This window comes from Rhinolophus hipposideros (assembly GCF_964194185.1).
Source record: "Rhinolophus hipposideros genome assembly, chromosome: 1".
NCBI classification, from domain to species: Eukaryota; Metazoa; Chordata; class Mammalia; order Chiroptera; family Rhinolophidae; genus Rhinolophus; species Rhinolophus hipposideros.
The window spans coordinates 92,947,833-92,964,630 of NC_138047.1; the positions used below are offsets into that span (position 1 = coordinate 92,947,833).

General features: G+C 36.0%; 1 protein-coding gene across 2 annotated transcripts in view; it reads right to left on the reverse strand.

The window, feature by feature from the left end:
- Positions 1-16,798, reverse strand: part of STIM2 (stromal interaction molecule 2) — a 147,497-nt gene that overhangs the window by 26,672 nt on the left and 104,027 nt on the right. For both annotated transcript variants that reach the window (XM_081052512.1, XM_081052513.1), the window contains exons 4-5: positions 5,250-5,361; positions 1,702-1,817 (exon numbers count right to left, since the gene is read on the reverse strand). In XM_081052512.1, the coding sequence (XP_080908638.1) occupies positions 1,702-1,817; positions 5,250-5,361 (228 nt within the window). The remainder of the gene's footprint in view (positions 1-1,701; positions 1,818-5,249; positions 5,362-16,798) is intronic.

Below are 16,798 nucleotides of genomic sequence, written 5' to 3' on the forward strand. Positions count from 1 at the left end.
AGAAAATATAGGTAGTAAACTTATGGTCCTCGGTCTTCATATTTTATGAATTTGACCCCAAAGGCAAGGGAAGTAAAAACAAAACTAAATGAATGAGACTATATCAAACTAAAAGGTTTCTGCACAGCAAAAGAAACCATCAACAAAACAAAAAGGCAACCAAACAAATGGGAGAAGATATTTGCAAACAATACCTCCAATAAGGGGCTAATATCAAAAATATATAAAGAACTCATACAACTTAACCACAAAAACCAAACAATCCAATTAAAAAATGGGCAGAGGACCTGAACAGACCCTTCTCCCAAGAAGACATATGGCCAACAGAAACATGAAAAGATGCTCAACCTTACCAGCTATTAGGGAAATGCAAATCAAAACCACAATGAGATACCACCTCACACCTGTTAGAATGACTATTATCATCAAAAAGACAAGTAATAACAAGTGTTGAGAGGATGTAGAGAAAAAGGACCCTCAAACATTGCTGGTGGGGATGTAAACAGGTACAGCCACTATGGAAAACAGTAGGAAGGTTTCTCAGAAAATTAAGAACAGAACTACCATGTGACCCAGCAATCCATCTTCTGGGTATCTAACCCTAAAATTTGAAATCATTTATCTGGAAAGATATATGTACCCCTATATTCATTGCAGCATTATTAATGGTGGCCAAGACACGAAAACAACCTAAGTGTCCTTCGATAGATGTCTGGATAAAGAAGATGTGGTATATATATGCGATGGAATATTACTCAGCCATACGAAAAACTGAAATACTGCCATTTGCAACAACATGGATGGATCTTGAGATAATCGTGCTAAGAGAAATAAGTCAGACAGAAAAAGTCAAGAACCATATGGTTTCACTCATATGTGGGATATAAAACTGAAAGCAACAAACAAACAAACAAAAACCCACAGCCAACAGTGTAGTGGTTACTAGAAGGTAAGGGGGGAGAAGAGTGGTAGAAGAGAGTAAAGGGGTTCCAATATAAGGTGATGAAAGGAGAATTGACTTTGGGTGGTGAACACAATGCGATATACAGACAATGTATTATATAGAATTGTGCACTTGAAACCTATATAATTTTACTAATCAATGTCACCCCAATAAATTTAATTTAAAGAAAAGAAACCATCAACAAAACAAAGAGGCAACCAACCAAATGGGGGAAGATATTTGCAAAAAGTAAACAAACAAAAAACCAAACTTCTATAAAGATCCAGAAATTCAAATCTAGAAATTTAATTCTAAATTATCAACTAACATAGTTTATGCAACTTTTTACATCAGTAACCAACTTTGAAAATTTCACAGTCTATATTTCAAGGACAAAAAATTTCACTCTATAGGGGAGGCAGGATGGCTCAGTTGGTTAGAGCGCAAGCTCTGAACAACAGGGTTGTTGATTCGATTCCCACATGGGCCAGTGAGCTGCGCCCTCCACAACTAGACAGAAGGACAACGACTTGGAGCTGATGGGCCCTGGAGAAACACACTGTTCCCCAAAATCCCCTGCCTTCCAAAAAAATTCACTCTATAAAACTTTTGTTTTAAGACAGTATTACATTTCTTTTACACCTAATAGATGATTCTTCTTAGTGGGCTACTATCTTTCTTACATTTTCTTTCTTTAGATAAGAAATATGATGTGATTAATCTTTTTTGCATCATACTCTGGGAGGGAGAATACTAACGTGTTAAAGGTCCAAACAAAACCACATCCAGTGCCTTGAGCTGAAGTTTTTGTCTATGACTCCGGTCGCTGATTTTCAACTGAGAGATCATAAAGGAAGGTTCATGCACTGCTATCCTGTTCATTGAAAAAATACAAACATATTAAATGCAAATATTTCTAGTATATAAATTTAAATATTTGAGCAACACATTTAATACTTTACATATTAGTGATGGTTACTGTAAGAGCTCTTCCATGTGTGATAGAACAGTTTATTACATGTATCAAAAACCTTGTCAGTGAAAACACAGCTGTACAAACACTCCGGTATATTAATAATTCCGTTGCTAGATTGATATTTTTGTTTTCTAAAGTTATTTTATGCTATAACTTACTATGATTTAAAAATTTATAAAATTCAAAATATTTTATATAATCATAATTACCTTTGACATTTTACTGTCATTTCACAAAGAACAAGAAAATTGTAAGTAATTTACTTTAACATCAATAGGTGACTTTAAAAAATATTTCTCAATTTAGATCATGTTGCTTTTCTTTGAAAGTATCTATAAAGTCCCCATCTTTACATTATCATGTTTAAACTATTTAACAGTTAAACAAAGTCCACCAAAGTCATAAGTGGAAAGTAAGAAATCATCATTGGTTGGGGGAGTAAATTGAAGGATTTACGTAATAATACTGAACCATTTTATTAGCAATGAAGAAAGCACGTAAGAGGCCAAAGGTACAGGTAAAATAAGGAAACAAAATCACTTTGTTTTAAACTTCAAATCCAAGTAACCCAGTAGTCAACTATGATTCCTTAACAACCAAGTATGATGCTAATAAAGATCTTAATAACACAAGTCTAACAATAATAATATAACTGTTAATAACAATGACAATAAAAACAAGCATGTACTATGTGCCGGATCCTATGTCAAGGGCTTAATTAAAATAAAATAAAAAACACCTCTTTATATATATAAAATTCCCATTTTATAGATGAGGAAACTAAGGTAGTGAGAGATTGATATGTAACTTGCCTAAGTTACATAATTAGTAAAAGGTAAGGCAGAGATTCAAACTCAAGTATGTATGATTCCAATGACTGTCTAAACCACTACATTTTATTTAGGGCACCTCTGAGTATGGAGAAGTTACAGGAACTCCTATGAGGCTTCTATAAAGCTTTAGAGAGTAAAGAACTCTAACTTTCCTTTTACAAAATGCCTTCCTTCATCTTCTCCACAAGTACCTCACGTGACGCTCTTGTCACTCCTTTAACATGACACTCATCAAATTCCCTGAAGGCAAAAACTCTTATCTCTGCATCCCCACACCTAGCAGGGTGTTTGGCAAAAGTAGATGCTTGATAAATGTTTGTATAATAGATGAAGGAATGCATGGATGGATGCATGAATAAATTCATAGCCACACTATCAACAGACTAAATTTAAGAAAGACAATGAGATGTAGTAAAAAGGAAACTATATAACAGAATTTTATGCAAAGTTCAACAGGAGCCCAGAGGTGGAAGTGATTCTACCTGAGTGGGTGAGGATGTCAGGAAAGTTCACACAGGTCTGAAAGGAATGAGGAGGCATGTATCAGGTGAAGAGAGCCTTAGTATACGCTCTGGTAATAAGAATTACAGAGTATAGAAAATACAGTAAAAGGCTTCCGATAACCATCGCAACTAATATAAAACTCACAGAATTTGGGTTACCTATTCCAGAGGTAACAATATTTTAATGTCACAGAAATTTGGAAACATAATGAATTGTTTTGAGCATGTGTACATCCGGAATGTGTAAAACTTTTTCTTATACATTCTTATATCTAAAATTACCCCACCAAAAACTCTGTAACTTACATAGTTGTTTAAGTTTATTGATAATTGCTCCTTTAAATTGACTCACTAATTGCATGACCATAGAGGGGCTTGATGAACGGTATTCCAGTTTTCTTTTCTCTTCCACTCAAAAAGGCTCCAGGGGAATGACCTGAAAACTTCTACATTTATAACTTTTCTTCTGTAGGAACATGTTCACTATTTTTAAATCTTGACCTTGATTAACTGTGTGATGTTATCCCAACAATTCTACCAGAATTTGAGGTATCTCTGATAACCTTTCCTTAATCAAAAGTGGCTACAACATTTATTGCCAAAACATAGAGCAGGCTATTTCATTTCATGTTGTTGTTATATAAAGAAACTTCCCAAAAGACAAATAAGAAAAATATTATGGGTTCCTCATGACCAAAGTAACATGCGTTAACTCGAAAAACCCTAATCCCATTTTAATGCTCCACTATCCTGTTCCGTTTTAACTTAGGAACCCCTCTCATTTAAAGGCAAGAACTCTATCTTATTTAATTTTTAATTCTTTCCAGCATCTATTTGCACCATGAACATAAGACACTCAATACGTACTTGTTGAATTGATTGTTATCCCCATAATTTCATCACTATAGTCATGTGCGCAGTAAAATCAGAAATACTGATGTCGCTGTTCAGATCACATTTAAGGAAATATGAAAACTTTCAACTTGATCCGAAATACAAACTTCAAAGCAACGAGAGCCACTTGTTTAAATAGGGTATGTAAGCAAATTGATTAGAAATACAATGTGCATTTCATCACATATAATTAGACAGTAAAAAGGGGATTAGAGTCTTTTTTGACATAATAAACAATCCAGAGAGGAATGGAACACAAGTGATCTTGCAAGGGTCAAGTTCTGGTAGAATCACTGCCAATTTTAACACTTAAATCTAAAGATTATTTAGGTTAACTAATGAAGATATAGAAAATACAATTTAGAAAACTAGTAACAATTAACTCCAGACATCAAAAGAACAAATCAGTATCCTAAACTCTAGTATCAGATCTGCCTGCATTCAAACACTGACTGCCTTGGGCAAAATATTTAACTTGTCTCTGACTTGGTTTTTTTCATCTGTAAAATGGGGATAATACTTCATGTTAACCATGAAGCTTAAATGAGATAATACAGAGTAGCTCTATGTAATATATGTTTTAAAATGATTAGTATTATTTACATTTTGTTTATTAAACTTCATTTTTTTGAGGTTTAATTTATGGCCACTAATATTAAGTGGTTATTGTTGTTATTAAAAGACTACCCATTAAGAAGGATCTGTAAGTTTATCCATTCAAATAGCTCTTTTCATAAAGTTGGATCTGTATCAAATGAATGTTTTTTCCAATATTTACAAGGTGGTCAGAGGTGGGCCCTCTGATGTTATCTAAAAAAGATATAGCTGGCCCACCTTCTAATTCTCAAAATTACTTTCCTTGGCTATAAATATTTTAAAGGGCCTGATTATTTTGACAAGAAAAAATGATTGAAACTTGTAAATTCATACCTAAAAAAAAATTAAAGAATGGAGATATAAATATATATATACACATACATACACATACATATATATAATATTTCCTTTGAGCTCTTAGCTACAGAAGTAACTTGTAGATTTGGCATTGGAAAATAATTCTCCATGAGTGGAATGATTACATTTGGATAATAAAGACTCACCTGGGAAGTGTTGTCCCTTTGACATTATTGTCTCTAAAATTCTTCTCATATTGGGGTAGTTCAACAAATTCTATCAACCACTGAAGCGTGTCCTCAAGGGTCCAATTATGAACTACAAGAGATAAAAAGGGAAAGCATATTTTATACAAATCTGCTTTTCAGAACTTAAATATAAATTATATCTATCTATATGTATACACACATACAGATATATATAGATATATATATATATAGGTATATATCTATATATAATTACTATACATTCAGAGGAAATAAAAATGTTAGATTGAATTTTTCAATTTGATTCAATCAACAGTAACTACTAAAATGGTACTTAGCATTCTGTGAGAAACTAAAAACAATGAAGACAACCCTCGTACCCTTTACAGGCTTATAATCTAAAACAGAGAAAACACATAAGAGAGACAAAATATTATTAGCATGGTTAATTCTAAAATAAACATCTATGCAAAGTTTGTACACGACAAAATAACCCATTATATCCCTGGTTGTAGAAAACTTACCATCCTTTCATTTAGCCATCCACCCATATAATACTATAAACCCTGTGAGTATAAGGTTCCATTCTAAGCACTTAGAATATGGTAGTAAACAAGATTAATAAAGTCCTTGCCCCGATGGAACTTAAATTATTTTGAGAGTGCGGAGGGGCAATCTATAAAAGAAAAAAGGGGGGGCAGAACTTTCAGGTACTGATCAACTCTCAAGAAAGGAAGGAAAGATGCCAGGGTAAGCATCCGTGAGGACCTGTTACCTAAACTGAGACCTAAAAATTGCAAGGAGCCAACACTGTGACAATCTGGAGAAAAATATCCCAAACAGAGGGAAAACCTAATGTAAAAAAGGCCTTAAGACAGGAATGAACTAGATGTATTCGAGAGATAAGAAGAAAGCAGTCAGAGGGGTCCTAGAGGATTTTCAAAACTTCTCAGTATTTTTCTAATTTCAGTAAGGAGGAGGTAGGGAAAAGTAATCAATGTTTCTAAAATCTTCAAAATGTGGAGAATGCATTATAGGAGACAAGACTGGAAACAAAAAGAAGTAAGAAGACTCTTCCTTACGTAACTGTCCAAGCCCTGTGCTGTGGTGCTGGTGGGGAATCTGGTGACACTTGATCAGATTCAGGACACACGTAGTCCAGGGCTAATGCTGCTAGATGGTCTGATGAAGCACAGAGGGAGGTGTCCTTAACCGAGACAGGAAATAAGGGGGAGGAACAGACTGGGGAGGCAAGAAAGGGCAGGTGACAAAGATCAGAAGTTCTGTTTTTAGACATGCTATGTTTGAAGAATTTACTAGATATTTAAGTATAGATATACAGGAGCAGTCAGGTATACAGACCTGGAGCTTAGGAAAGAGTGATGTTTGGAATAGAGATATAAACCGGGAGTCATCAGCATACAGATGGTCTTCAGACGGAATGAAACCTCCCAGAAGAGTGAAGATAGAGCTATTAACAGGTTCTAGGGGACTGGCTCTGTCAACAGCATGAAGAAAATGATAGGTAACATCTCTTCTCCTGGACAGATTTTGAGTTAAGCCCTTCATATGCATTTTTTTCCCCTTTAAGCCTTAGGAAAAAAAAACAACAACAACAACAACAACAAAACCTTCGGCACTAACATGATTATCTCCATTTTGGAGATGAGAAACTGAGAAGTTAGTAGGACCAAGACAGTACCAAGACTGGATATGAACCCAGGCCAACTGATCTTAGGACCTTACTCTATGCTACTCTGAGAGCAATATTAAATAGCAGAGATATAAACAAGCAGTTAAACATCAGAAACAACTCAGACATTTCTGCTTGAAGAGTACAAAGGACAATAACAGTTTATCCAAAGGTAAGGATATAAGTGTGCTTGAAAAATGAAGAGCTCCATAATATCTGCATTTAGTTTGAGGGTTTGGGGAAATGAAGTGCCTATATACCACAAAAAAGGTTAAAGAAAGTGAAGAAAACAAGTGAGCAATCAAAGCAGACGTGGGAATCCATCTGGGTAAAAATAAATCTGAGAAAAGATCTTTCTGATAAACTGCAGAAAATAACGAATTCACTTTTGCAAAACTAATTTTTCACAATCTACCTTTTTCATTGAGTTCTTTAGTGAAAAATCTTAAATCATTAATTAGAAATTAACAAAAATTCACTTAAAAATTACATAATAACTGATCATTTTATATTGAGACAAAGCTTTGACTACTTTTTACGTTCTCTCCTTCATGTGTTCCCGCCATAAGCTTGGACATGTGCCTGAGGCTGCTGTATTCATTTAGCCAAATAAAATATCAGCTAAAGGTTCAGGCCCTGGCTGCTTTCCACTGAAATTAATACAGTCAAAGTAGTCTTTTTACTTTTAAATTTCTTCCTATTCAAGATGAACTCCATTCAGAATTGCCCTGTCTTGGCTGCCAAGAAACCAACAGTGCAGCTGCACCTCACACACCCACACAAAAACCTCAGCCAAGAAAACAGGATAAGATTCTCTCTGTCATTTCTAGGCTGTTCAACGGATCAACAGCAAAAGTCCCTGATGTAAACACTCTGGCTCATCGAAATATTCCCTCAATTCCCAATGGGCCAGGATAGAAAGAAAGTAAAATGAAATGGAAAAGAATATCTATTACTCTGCCATCAAAAAGAATGAAACCTCACCATTTGCAACAACATGGATGGATCTCGAGGGTTAGTATTATGCTAAGTGAAATAAGTCAGACTGAGAAAGACAAATACCATATGATTTCACTCATATGTGGAATCTAAGAACAAAATAAACGAACAAACAAAACAAAAAGACCCATATATACAGTCAACAAACTGATGGTTCCCAGACGGCAGGGGGACTAGAGGAGTGGGTGAGAAAGGGGAAGGGATTGGGAAGTATCTGCAGGAGTCACCATGATGTGGGGTGCAGATGGGAAGTACAGTCAATGATACTGTAGAAACTGTGTGGTGTCAGATGGGTGCTGGACTTATCAGGGGATCACGTCATAAATTGTGTGGCTGTCTAAGCACTATGCAATACACCTGAAACTGATATAAAATAATATTGAATGTCAACTATAATTTTAAAAACAGTCACAGCAATATATAGTACAGCATAGGGAATATAGTCAATAATATTCTTATAACTATGTATAGTGTCTGGTGGGTAATAAGACTTATTGGGGTTATCACTTTGTGAGATATATAAATGTCTAATCACTATGCTGTTTTGTACACCTGAAACTAAAAGGAAAAACAAAAACAAAAAACAAGAGTACATAGTATTACTCTACCCAGTAAATAGATCACTGTGATTCTAAAGTAATTTTCTTTGCAATGAATCTTTAAAACAACAAATTTCTAATATGAGCACACAGTTTACTTTAGGGGACCGTTCACTTCTTGTGCTGTGTTTTCTTCAGTGATGCCTACTAAATACTTTCACTTCTCTTCTCACGACCAGGACTCGTATTTCGTATTAGCTTTTTCTGCTCCAAATACATTGTGTCCTTCCTCATGGCCTTCACACATGCTGTGTCCTCAGTATGAGACCCTTTTCTCAATCCCTGTGATTCATCTTCACCTATTTATTTTATTGAGTCTTCATATCTCAGTCAAAACTTTGATTCCTCAGGGGAACCTTCCCAAACATTGCTATATGATTAAAAAATCACTTTGGGGCCGGCCCGGTGGCTCAGGTGGTTAGAGCTCCGTGCTCCTAACTCCAAAGGCTGCCGGTTCGATTCCCACATGGGCCAGTGGGCTCTCAACCACAAGGTTGCTGGTTTGACTCCCGCAAGGGATGGTGGGCTGCGCCCCCTGCAACTAAGATTGAACAACAACAACTGGACTTGGAGCTGAGCTGCACCCTCCGCAACTAAGACTGAAAAGGCAACAACTTGACTTGGGAAAAAAAAAAAAAAAGAAAAAGTCCTGGAAGTACACACTGTTCCCCAATAAAGTCCTGTTCCCCTTCCCCAATAAAATCTTTAAAAAAAAAAAAAAAAAAGTCTATTGCATTCCTATATACTAACAATAAAATCTCAAAAAAAGAAATAAAAAAATTCCTTTAAAAAAAAAAAAAATCACTTTGTACTTTCTTATGCATAGCATTTAATTAGTTTATAATTATTTATTTGTATAATATACTATTTCAACATCTGTTTACTCCTCTAAAGCATAAGCTTCTTGCTCACCATTCCATCCATAGCACTTAGTACACAAAATGTGTTCAACAAATTATGTGTTGGATCCTCCAGAACAAATGAAGTAGAACATGTGCAAATGACAAGTAGTATGAAAATCTATTCTCACATTTTAGCGAGGAGACCCAATAAACAGACATCTGTAGAAGCAGTTCTTGATGGCACCAAGACTCTCATTTTAAGATTTATCCAGTTCCTTACTGTCTGTCTCACGGCTTTCACATGGGCTGCTGTTAAATAGCACTTACACCAGAGGGTAGGCAGAGGATACGGTATTCCTTTTACAAACAGATTTCCCCACCTGCAAAGCTACAAAAATGCCAAAGCTACTGAAATCTATCGTTGACTTACACTGTTTCTGCAATAACTTGTGGCCAACGCTATAGGTTGGTGTCTCTGAGTGATTTGGGGTAATTTATTCCAAGACCAATAGAAAGACCTCTGGAAAGGAAAAAGACCTGATTCTAGTCCCTGCTGTACCACTGATTCACTGTGACATCACAGCCAGGTTATTTAACTGTGACTCAGTTTCTTCACACACAAAATAATGAAATTGATTTAGATAATCTTTAAAATTCATTAAAATTCTGTTTCTATGATTCCATTACAACAAACAGAATTGGTGTTTAAAATATTGCTGAATGGCCTAGAACAGTAAGTTACAGGATACTGAGAGGGAAAAGGTAACTTTAAGAGCTTCCAGAAGAGCAACAAAAACTGCTGCTAACATTTATAATGTTGTTTATTAAATACCAGGAGATTTGCAAATGTCATTTCAAATAATCCTTGCAACAACCCCTTGAAGTAGGTACCTGTATCATTATATTGAACCTAAAAGTTTATGAAGGTGAAGTTCTTAATTAGATATAACCAATTAGTAAATGGTCCAACCAGGTTTCAGACCAAGTCTGTTTCTAGTTGTTAGCTACAGCACAATAACATTGTCTCTTTAGAGTTACGTTAAGTGGTCTCGATAATCAAATTAAGCACTGCAGGTAGACAGTTTATGTTTCCATCATCCTTGCAGCCATATTTGCAGCTTTCTGAATATACCATATTCTCCATGCCACTCCCGCAACCTGGAATGATCTTCCCTTCTTCTTCCTTCTTTACCAGGTTTGTTCTTAAAGATTCAGATCAGGAACTCCCTTCTCCACAAACTTTTCTCTATCCGTCCATTTCCAGATTACAGCTGCTCTTCTTCATGCCCCTGATCACCTGTATGTATTTCTGCCTGAGGATTTATCACATACTCTAAATGTATTAGGTTGGTGCAAAAGTAACTGCAGTTTTTGCAATTATTAACCTTTTAAGCCTCAATCACTTATGCACCAACTTAATAACTGTTCATATCTGTCTTACATACTAGACAATGAGTTCCTAGAGGACAGGAATTTCTTTTACCTAATACAGCGATTATTAACACCATAATGTCACCTCCTTTGATATATGATTTTACATTTTATTATAGCCTTTCACATACATTCCCATTTAACCACCACTCCCCAACCACATTTGAGAGATAACCGTTACCTCTACAGTCTGTACAGAGAACCTTGGCCAAGAGAGTCCTAGTAATCACACACGTGGTCACACATGTCTAGTAACTGGGAAAGCTACAACATGAACTCTATAACCTTCTGACTACAAGTTCAGTGCCAATATAGGTGGCTCCTGACTTGGAATAACTCACTGTTTAAACTTGAAACACATTTTCTCTTAGAAACCAACCTTCCAGACATAGAGTCCTAACAGTAATACAAGAGTCAAACATTAGATGCGAGCAGTCTGTCAAAGGCAACTCCATTAACGGATTTGGGATTCCACAAGAGCCAGCAAGTGCACACTGCGGCCTACTGAAAGCCTGGAGGTAGTAACACAACCTCCCGTTCTTCATTACAGGGACGACTCCGATGACTTAAAAAAGGGCAAGACTGCAAAGAGCCAGGGGATTCAGAGCTGGAGCAGGGTTCAAGGGCAAAGGAGTCAGTGGGGACAGGATGGTGCGCAGAACCAACTCTCCAGGAGATGAGCAGGTGTGAGGATGTAGGACGCATGAGTGGGACACAAGTTTATGGATTTTCACAGGAACAGAGGCAAGAAGAGGAGTCTCTTTTTCATTTTCCCTCCCTCTTGCTGCTATCAACAGGGCTATTTCTATCACAGGGAATAACGTTCCTGAGTCTGTATCACAACCATGTCTTATTCTTCCCTTACTACTTGTTATACTTGTTATACTACTTGTTATACTACTTGTTATACTATACTTGTTATACTACTTGTTATAACACCTTATAAGTACTTTGGACCAGCACTTGAAAAAAAAACTGAAAACTGGGACTAAGGGGAGAAAGCTTTTAGACAGCAACAGGCTCTGTAGGAAGAGAGAGAATATAGAGCTAGGAAGGGCTAGAAACAGCCAACAACCGAGAGGTAAGGAAACGAGCATTCCCGTGGTCACCGCAGCTACATCCTCCTTGGTTCAAACCAAGTTATCAGCATGAGACACACTCCAACTGGAAGTGCTCTCTCCCTACCCTGAATTTCTACGGTATCTACTATTAATATTTCTACCAAATGGCGTATCATATGTGCTGCCTCGTTTTGTAACTATTTGCATAATTACATCTTATGTTCCTACTGTATTGTAGCTTCCAGAAGACAGGCATCATGCAGCCCAATGTGAAGTTACCATTTAAGTATGAGCTGAGTGTACAACCGACTTTTTTCTTCCTTGAAGACAAGAACCTGCTTTGTTTTAATTGCCCACTTTTCCCTAGTTGTGTGAAAGACAAAACAATACTGCTCTCATGATATGTCATGTCAAAGCAACACTGGAAACTCTCAACTCCAAAACAGGATCAGAGGGATATATATAACATAATGGAGGTAAAAGGTGCCAAGTTAGAGCCGAGTGTCTGAGAGTAGGAAGAGAGAAGAATCCGTGGGCTTCCAGTACATCCCTGCCTGGAGCAAACGTGATCCACAAAAACCAGTGTGAAAGATAAACTTCGAAAGATTAGAATATCCCTGTTACTTGCTCCTTTCATCTATAAAAGGCCATCTTAAAAACACCAATGTACTCAGTGCGCTTATCCATATACTTGGATTGTTACAGGCCTAAAAATACAAACAGCTTAGTAAAAGTACCACCACGTAAGTTTTCATCTGTTATATTTAAGTACATGCTGTCCTAATCCCTTCAAATTTGTGAAAGCACCTAAAAACTGTGGGGAAAAACTACCTTGTAATTACAAAGCATTAGTGTGCATACAGGGATATGTTAATAACAGCAGTAGCTAATGTTTTATGAGTACTTGGCAATTTCCCGTAACTGTGTGAAATGCTTTATGTAAATTACCGCATGAAATTCTTTCAACAATCCTATGAAATAGGTTTTCGAGGTAATATTATAATCTTGGTTTACAGATCAGGAAGATGTGGTTCAGGGAGTATGAGCAGCTTGTCTAAATGCACACACCAAGTAAGTAGTGGAGACAGGTTTCAAAGTACGTCTGCTGACTTTAAAGCCCCACCTCTTAACCATTAAGCTCCTTCTCCTCTCCTTCCTCAGCATGCTCAGAAAACTTCAAAACACAGCCAAGTTCACCATCAGCTGTGTCAGACCGTGCATATAACAGACACACCATTACATTAATTCTGCATTTCATAAGAGCTCTCTAACTCTTTAAAAACTGCTGCTCGTGTATCATGAATTTATGATTAAAACAGCATTTATAATGTTCTCATAGTTAAGAAAGCAACCGGCATAACAGTTTCTTTTGGCAAACTAATGTATTTTAGAGAAATCAACCTGTGATATGGTAATACAGTCCCACATAGTCAGATAAAATACAATTAAACATACACTCACTACTTTCTATGAAAGCATGAAAACATCTTTATAAGTACCTAAGGTTTGGTGGGAGGTCAGGGAGGAGAAAGAAGAAAGACTATTAACGAAAGTAACTGTGTTTAAAGTTGGCCGCGTGAAATGGTTACCGAAAGAAGTTCTGCATAGTGAAGACTTGCTGACAGACAAGTTAAAAACTATCCTCAGCTTGAAAGATATTTGAATTATTGGCATGTTTATACGAAGTACTGTATTCTAAAATACGGGTGCACGGCAGTATTCACCACTTTTCTAAATTCAATTTCCACTGAGAATTTCAAGTTATAAAAGCCTCAGAAGTTCTCTTTACAGTGACAGATATAACTTATCACGGGAAAATGCAATGAACCTCAGTTTCAATATCGCAGGACTTGGATGAAAAGCAACTTTCAATGTAATATAAACATTTTAAAAAGTAACTTTAAAACAAGAAAGATGAAAAAGTTTCCAGCCTTCTGCATTTCATCTTCGCTCAGGCAGTTTATAGAGTTGGTGGTGTCACTTCTGAATTGAGACTTTAGATGAGCAGCTGCTCAGCAGTCAGGACAGGCTTCTCTTCAGCACAGCGCCAGAATCCGTGAGCTCCTCGTCTGCACGCTGGTCAGTGCAGCTCATCTTTGTAACGTGGACTAAATTCCTGCCGTACGTTATTTGGACACCTAAAAGGCCCAGCCTGAACTTGGGAAAGTCCAGATATTAGGAGCTGTACCAAGGAGAATAAACACACACTTTTCTCACCTGTTACCATGCAAGAATTACATGAAATTTTTAGGCACACTAGGTAAATGTTGGTAACTGTCTGAACATTCAGAACTTAAAAACTATCAGGATGTTCTCTTCCCAACAGTGGGACAATGGTCACTAAGGGAAGGCATCACTACTTTTTCTCTTATAAACTACAATCTTATATCATTAAACAGAGTGTACTATCAATACCTAGTTTTGTGAAGACGGTGAGAGACAACAAAGACGTATCTTAAAAACTGAAGTTGGAGAAACACTGAGTCTCAAAAGTGTATGAATGTTCGGAATGGTAAATGTCCTCCACAAATGTAAACTATTATCGTAATAAATATAGAATCAGAAATTTTCGTAATTAAGGAAATTCTAGGAATGCACTTTCTTTATAAATGATTCAACAAAACCAGTGGACTCAATGGCCATAAGGGAACTAGCTGTTTAATCAGTTAGTTCTCAATGTCTCATTATGTTATTGACAATATCACCTTAGAGACAGAATGGCTGAATCCCTCCCTGGTTATTCATTCTTTCGTTTTACACTCAGCTCTCAGCCACTTTCATCTTTTAAAACAAAACAAAACACTAAACTGAGAATAAAAAGAATTAGTTCACATTAAATGAAGGTAAGTTCTTTAAGGACAAATTTCTTATTCATTTCTATATTCCCAACATATTATATGATGCCAAAAACTATAGCAAGCATTGAACAAATGTGGAATGGCAGATATGTCGTAGGAACTCAAATAATACATCAGTGAATGGATGACAAAATGATTCTATTAACCAAGGCTGCCAGAAAAATGCCATTTTCCTTCACTATTTTAGTGGCATTTTTATTTTTTTATTTTTTATTTATTTTATTTTATTTTTTTATTTTTTTAACGTTTGAGTATTTATTAGACTTTTTAAAGCGACACACTCTTTCAAAAGTATGATTAAGCTTCATAAAACTGAGAGAATGTTGTTTTTTCAAAGAATATGTTTAACAACAAAAATTCTACTTGTAAATTATAACTTCACAAAGGTTTCCTTTAATTTTCTGCTATTAAAATTATCAAAAATGCTCAGCTTTTTTTCTCTTGGAATTCAAAGTTTCTTCACAAGATTTTCTGTGTACTTTATTCAGCACATATTTATTTAGCGCATGGTAATTACTACTGGGCACTGGATAAAATAAATGTCAAACATCAGGTCAAAGAATTATTGCCAAAACTAGCAGAAAGCTCAATGTTAAAAAAAAAAAGTACTGACTTTAAGAGTTCAACAAAAAATGAACCCCAGTTATTAAATACTTTCTTTCTAAATGGTATTAAAGGCCAGCTAAAAATTGAGCCCTCATAGCTTGTCACATAATCTCCAGATAAGAAGAGACAGAACAAACTTATTAATCCTAGTTTCCTCTAGAATAGAAAAATTCACCAATTCCAATTATAGAAACATTTTCAAGATAATTCTACTCAGGAAATTTTGTTTTGATCTGCAACTTTTTCTAGTACATTTAACATTTAAAAATCTAACAGTTCACAAATACTACTGGCTGTATTTACTTGGTATATAGCATTTTCCAACTTATGCTTCACTTACTATACACAGTAGTGGCTTAACTAATTATTATTAATGCCAAAACAACCTTTAGGAAAATTTTGCTTGTTTTGTGAGTACTGGCCCAATGGTTAAAACATTAAAATACTAAATAGGCTCCCCATTCACATTAGCTAGAGTTATGTGAGGAAGGAAAAATGTGAATAATGCGCTTTTGAATAAAACTAAATTCCTTAAAATGGACTCATTCACACAGTGTCACTATATAGTGCTCACTCAGACTTCCCAGTTTTTCCAGCTTTCCAATTCATTTCAAAATCTCTCAATTGCCCAGCAATAGGCAGGTTGCACATGAGGATGGAAAAACAGGCTAGTAGTGACCAGAGTCTGCCTAATGGGGACACTGGGGTGGTAGCTCTGGGAAGGCAGAGATCCATACAGAGCAGTCCCTTGAATGGGGTCAGGAGACTGGATAACTACGTGGGTACTGAGCAAATAAGAAAATATATTGATGGTAGCAGAGCCAGGTTTTTCTGTCGGTGAAAGGAGTTACAAATAAGGAAAGAGGTTAAGCTAGAATTAACCCAGTAGCGTGGGAATCAGTGTGAACTATTACCATGCATCAGTGTGAACTCATTACCTTTAATAGAGAGAAATATAGAGGTATGTGTTTCAGAGCTCTGTCGACTGAGAGGTCCTGAAAACAACAACATCTCAGTAGCAATAAGCCAACCTAGCGTACAAATCTTGGTTTTGAAATATCTCACCTAAAAGTAAACAGGTCTCCTTGGAGAAATGGTTGTTTCCAGGGCTAGAGCTGAGAAATTACAAAATGAGCCTGGAACATCTTTTCATGCCAGAAAGTATGGAAGGGCTCAAAACAAATGATGGAGACATATATATAAAAGAATGTAAAAGCCAGCTTGAAAGGCTTCTCACTAGCCAAATTTGGAATAATTTGAGCTTCAGAATAATGGTAACAACAAATTATAACTCAATGAATAAAACAGGAAAACAGGAATCCAGGAGTCCACACTGATGTAAATGAATAAATGCAGAAGATCAATCTTCAGAACAGTCATGAGATTTTGAAATTCACTATTTCTACAATTTCTCTTTTCCAGTCATATCTGTTATCTACGACCATCTTCACAGGAAAAGG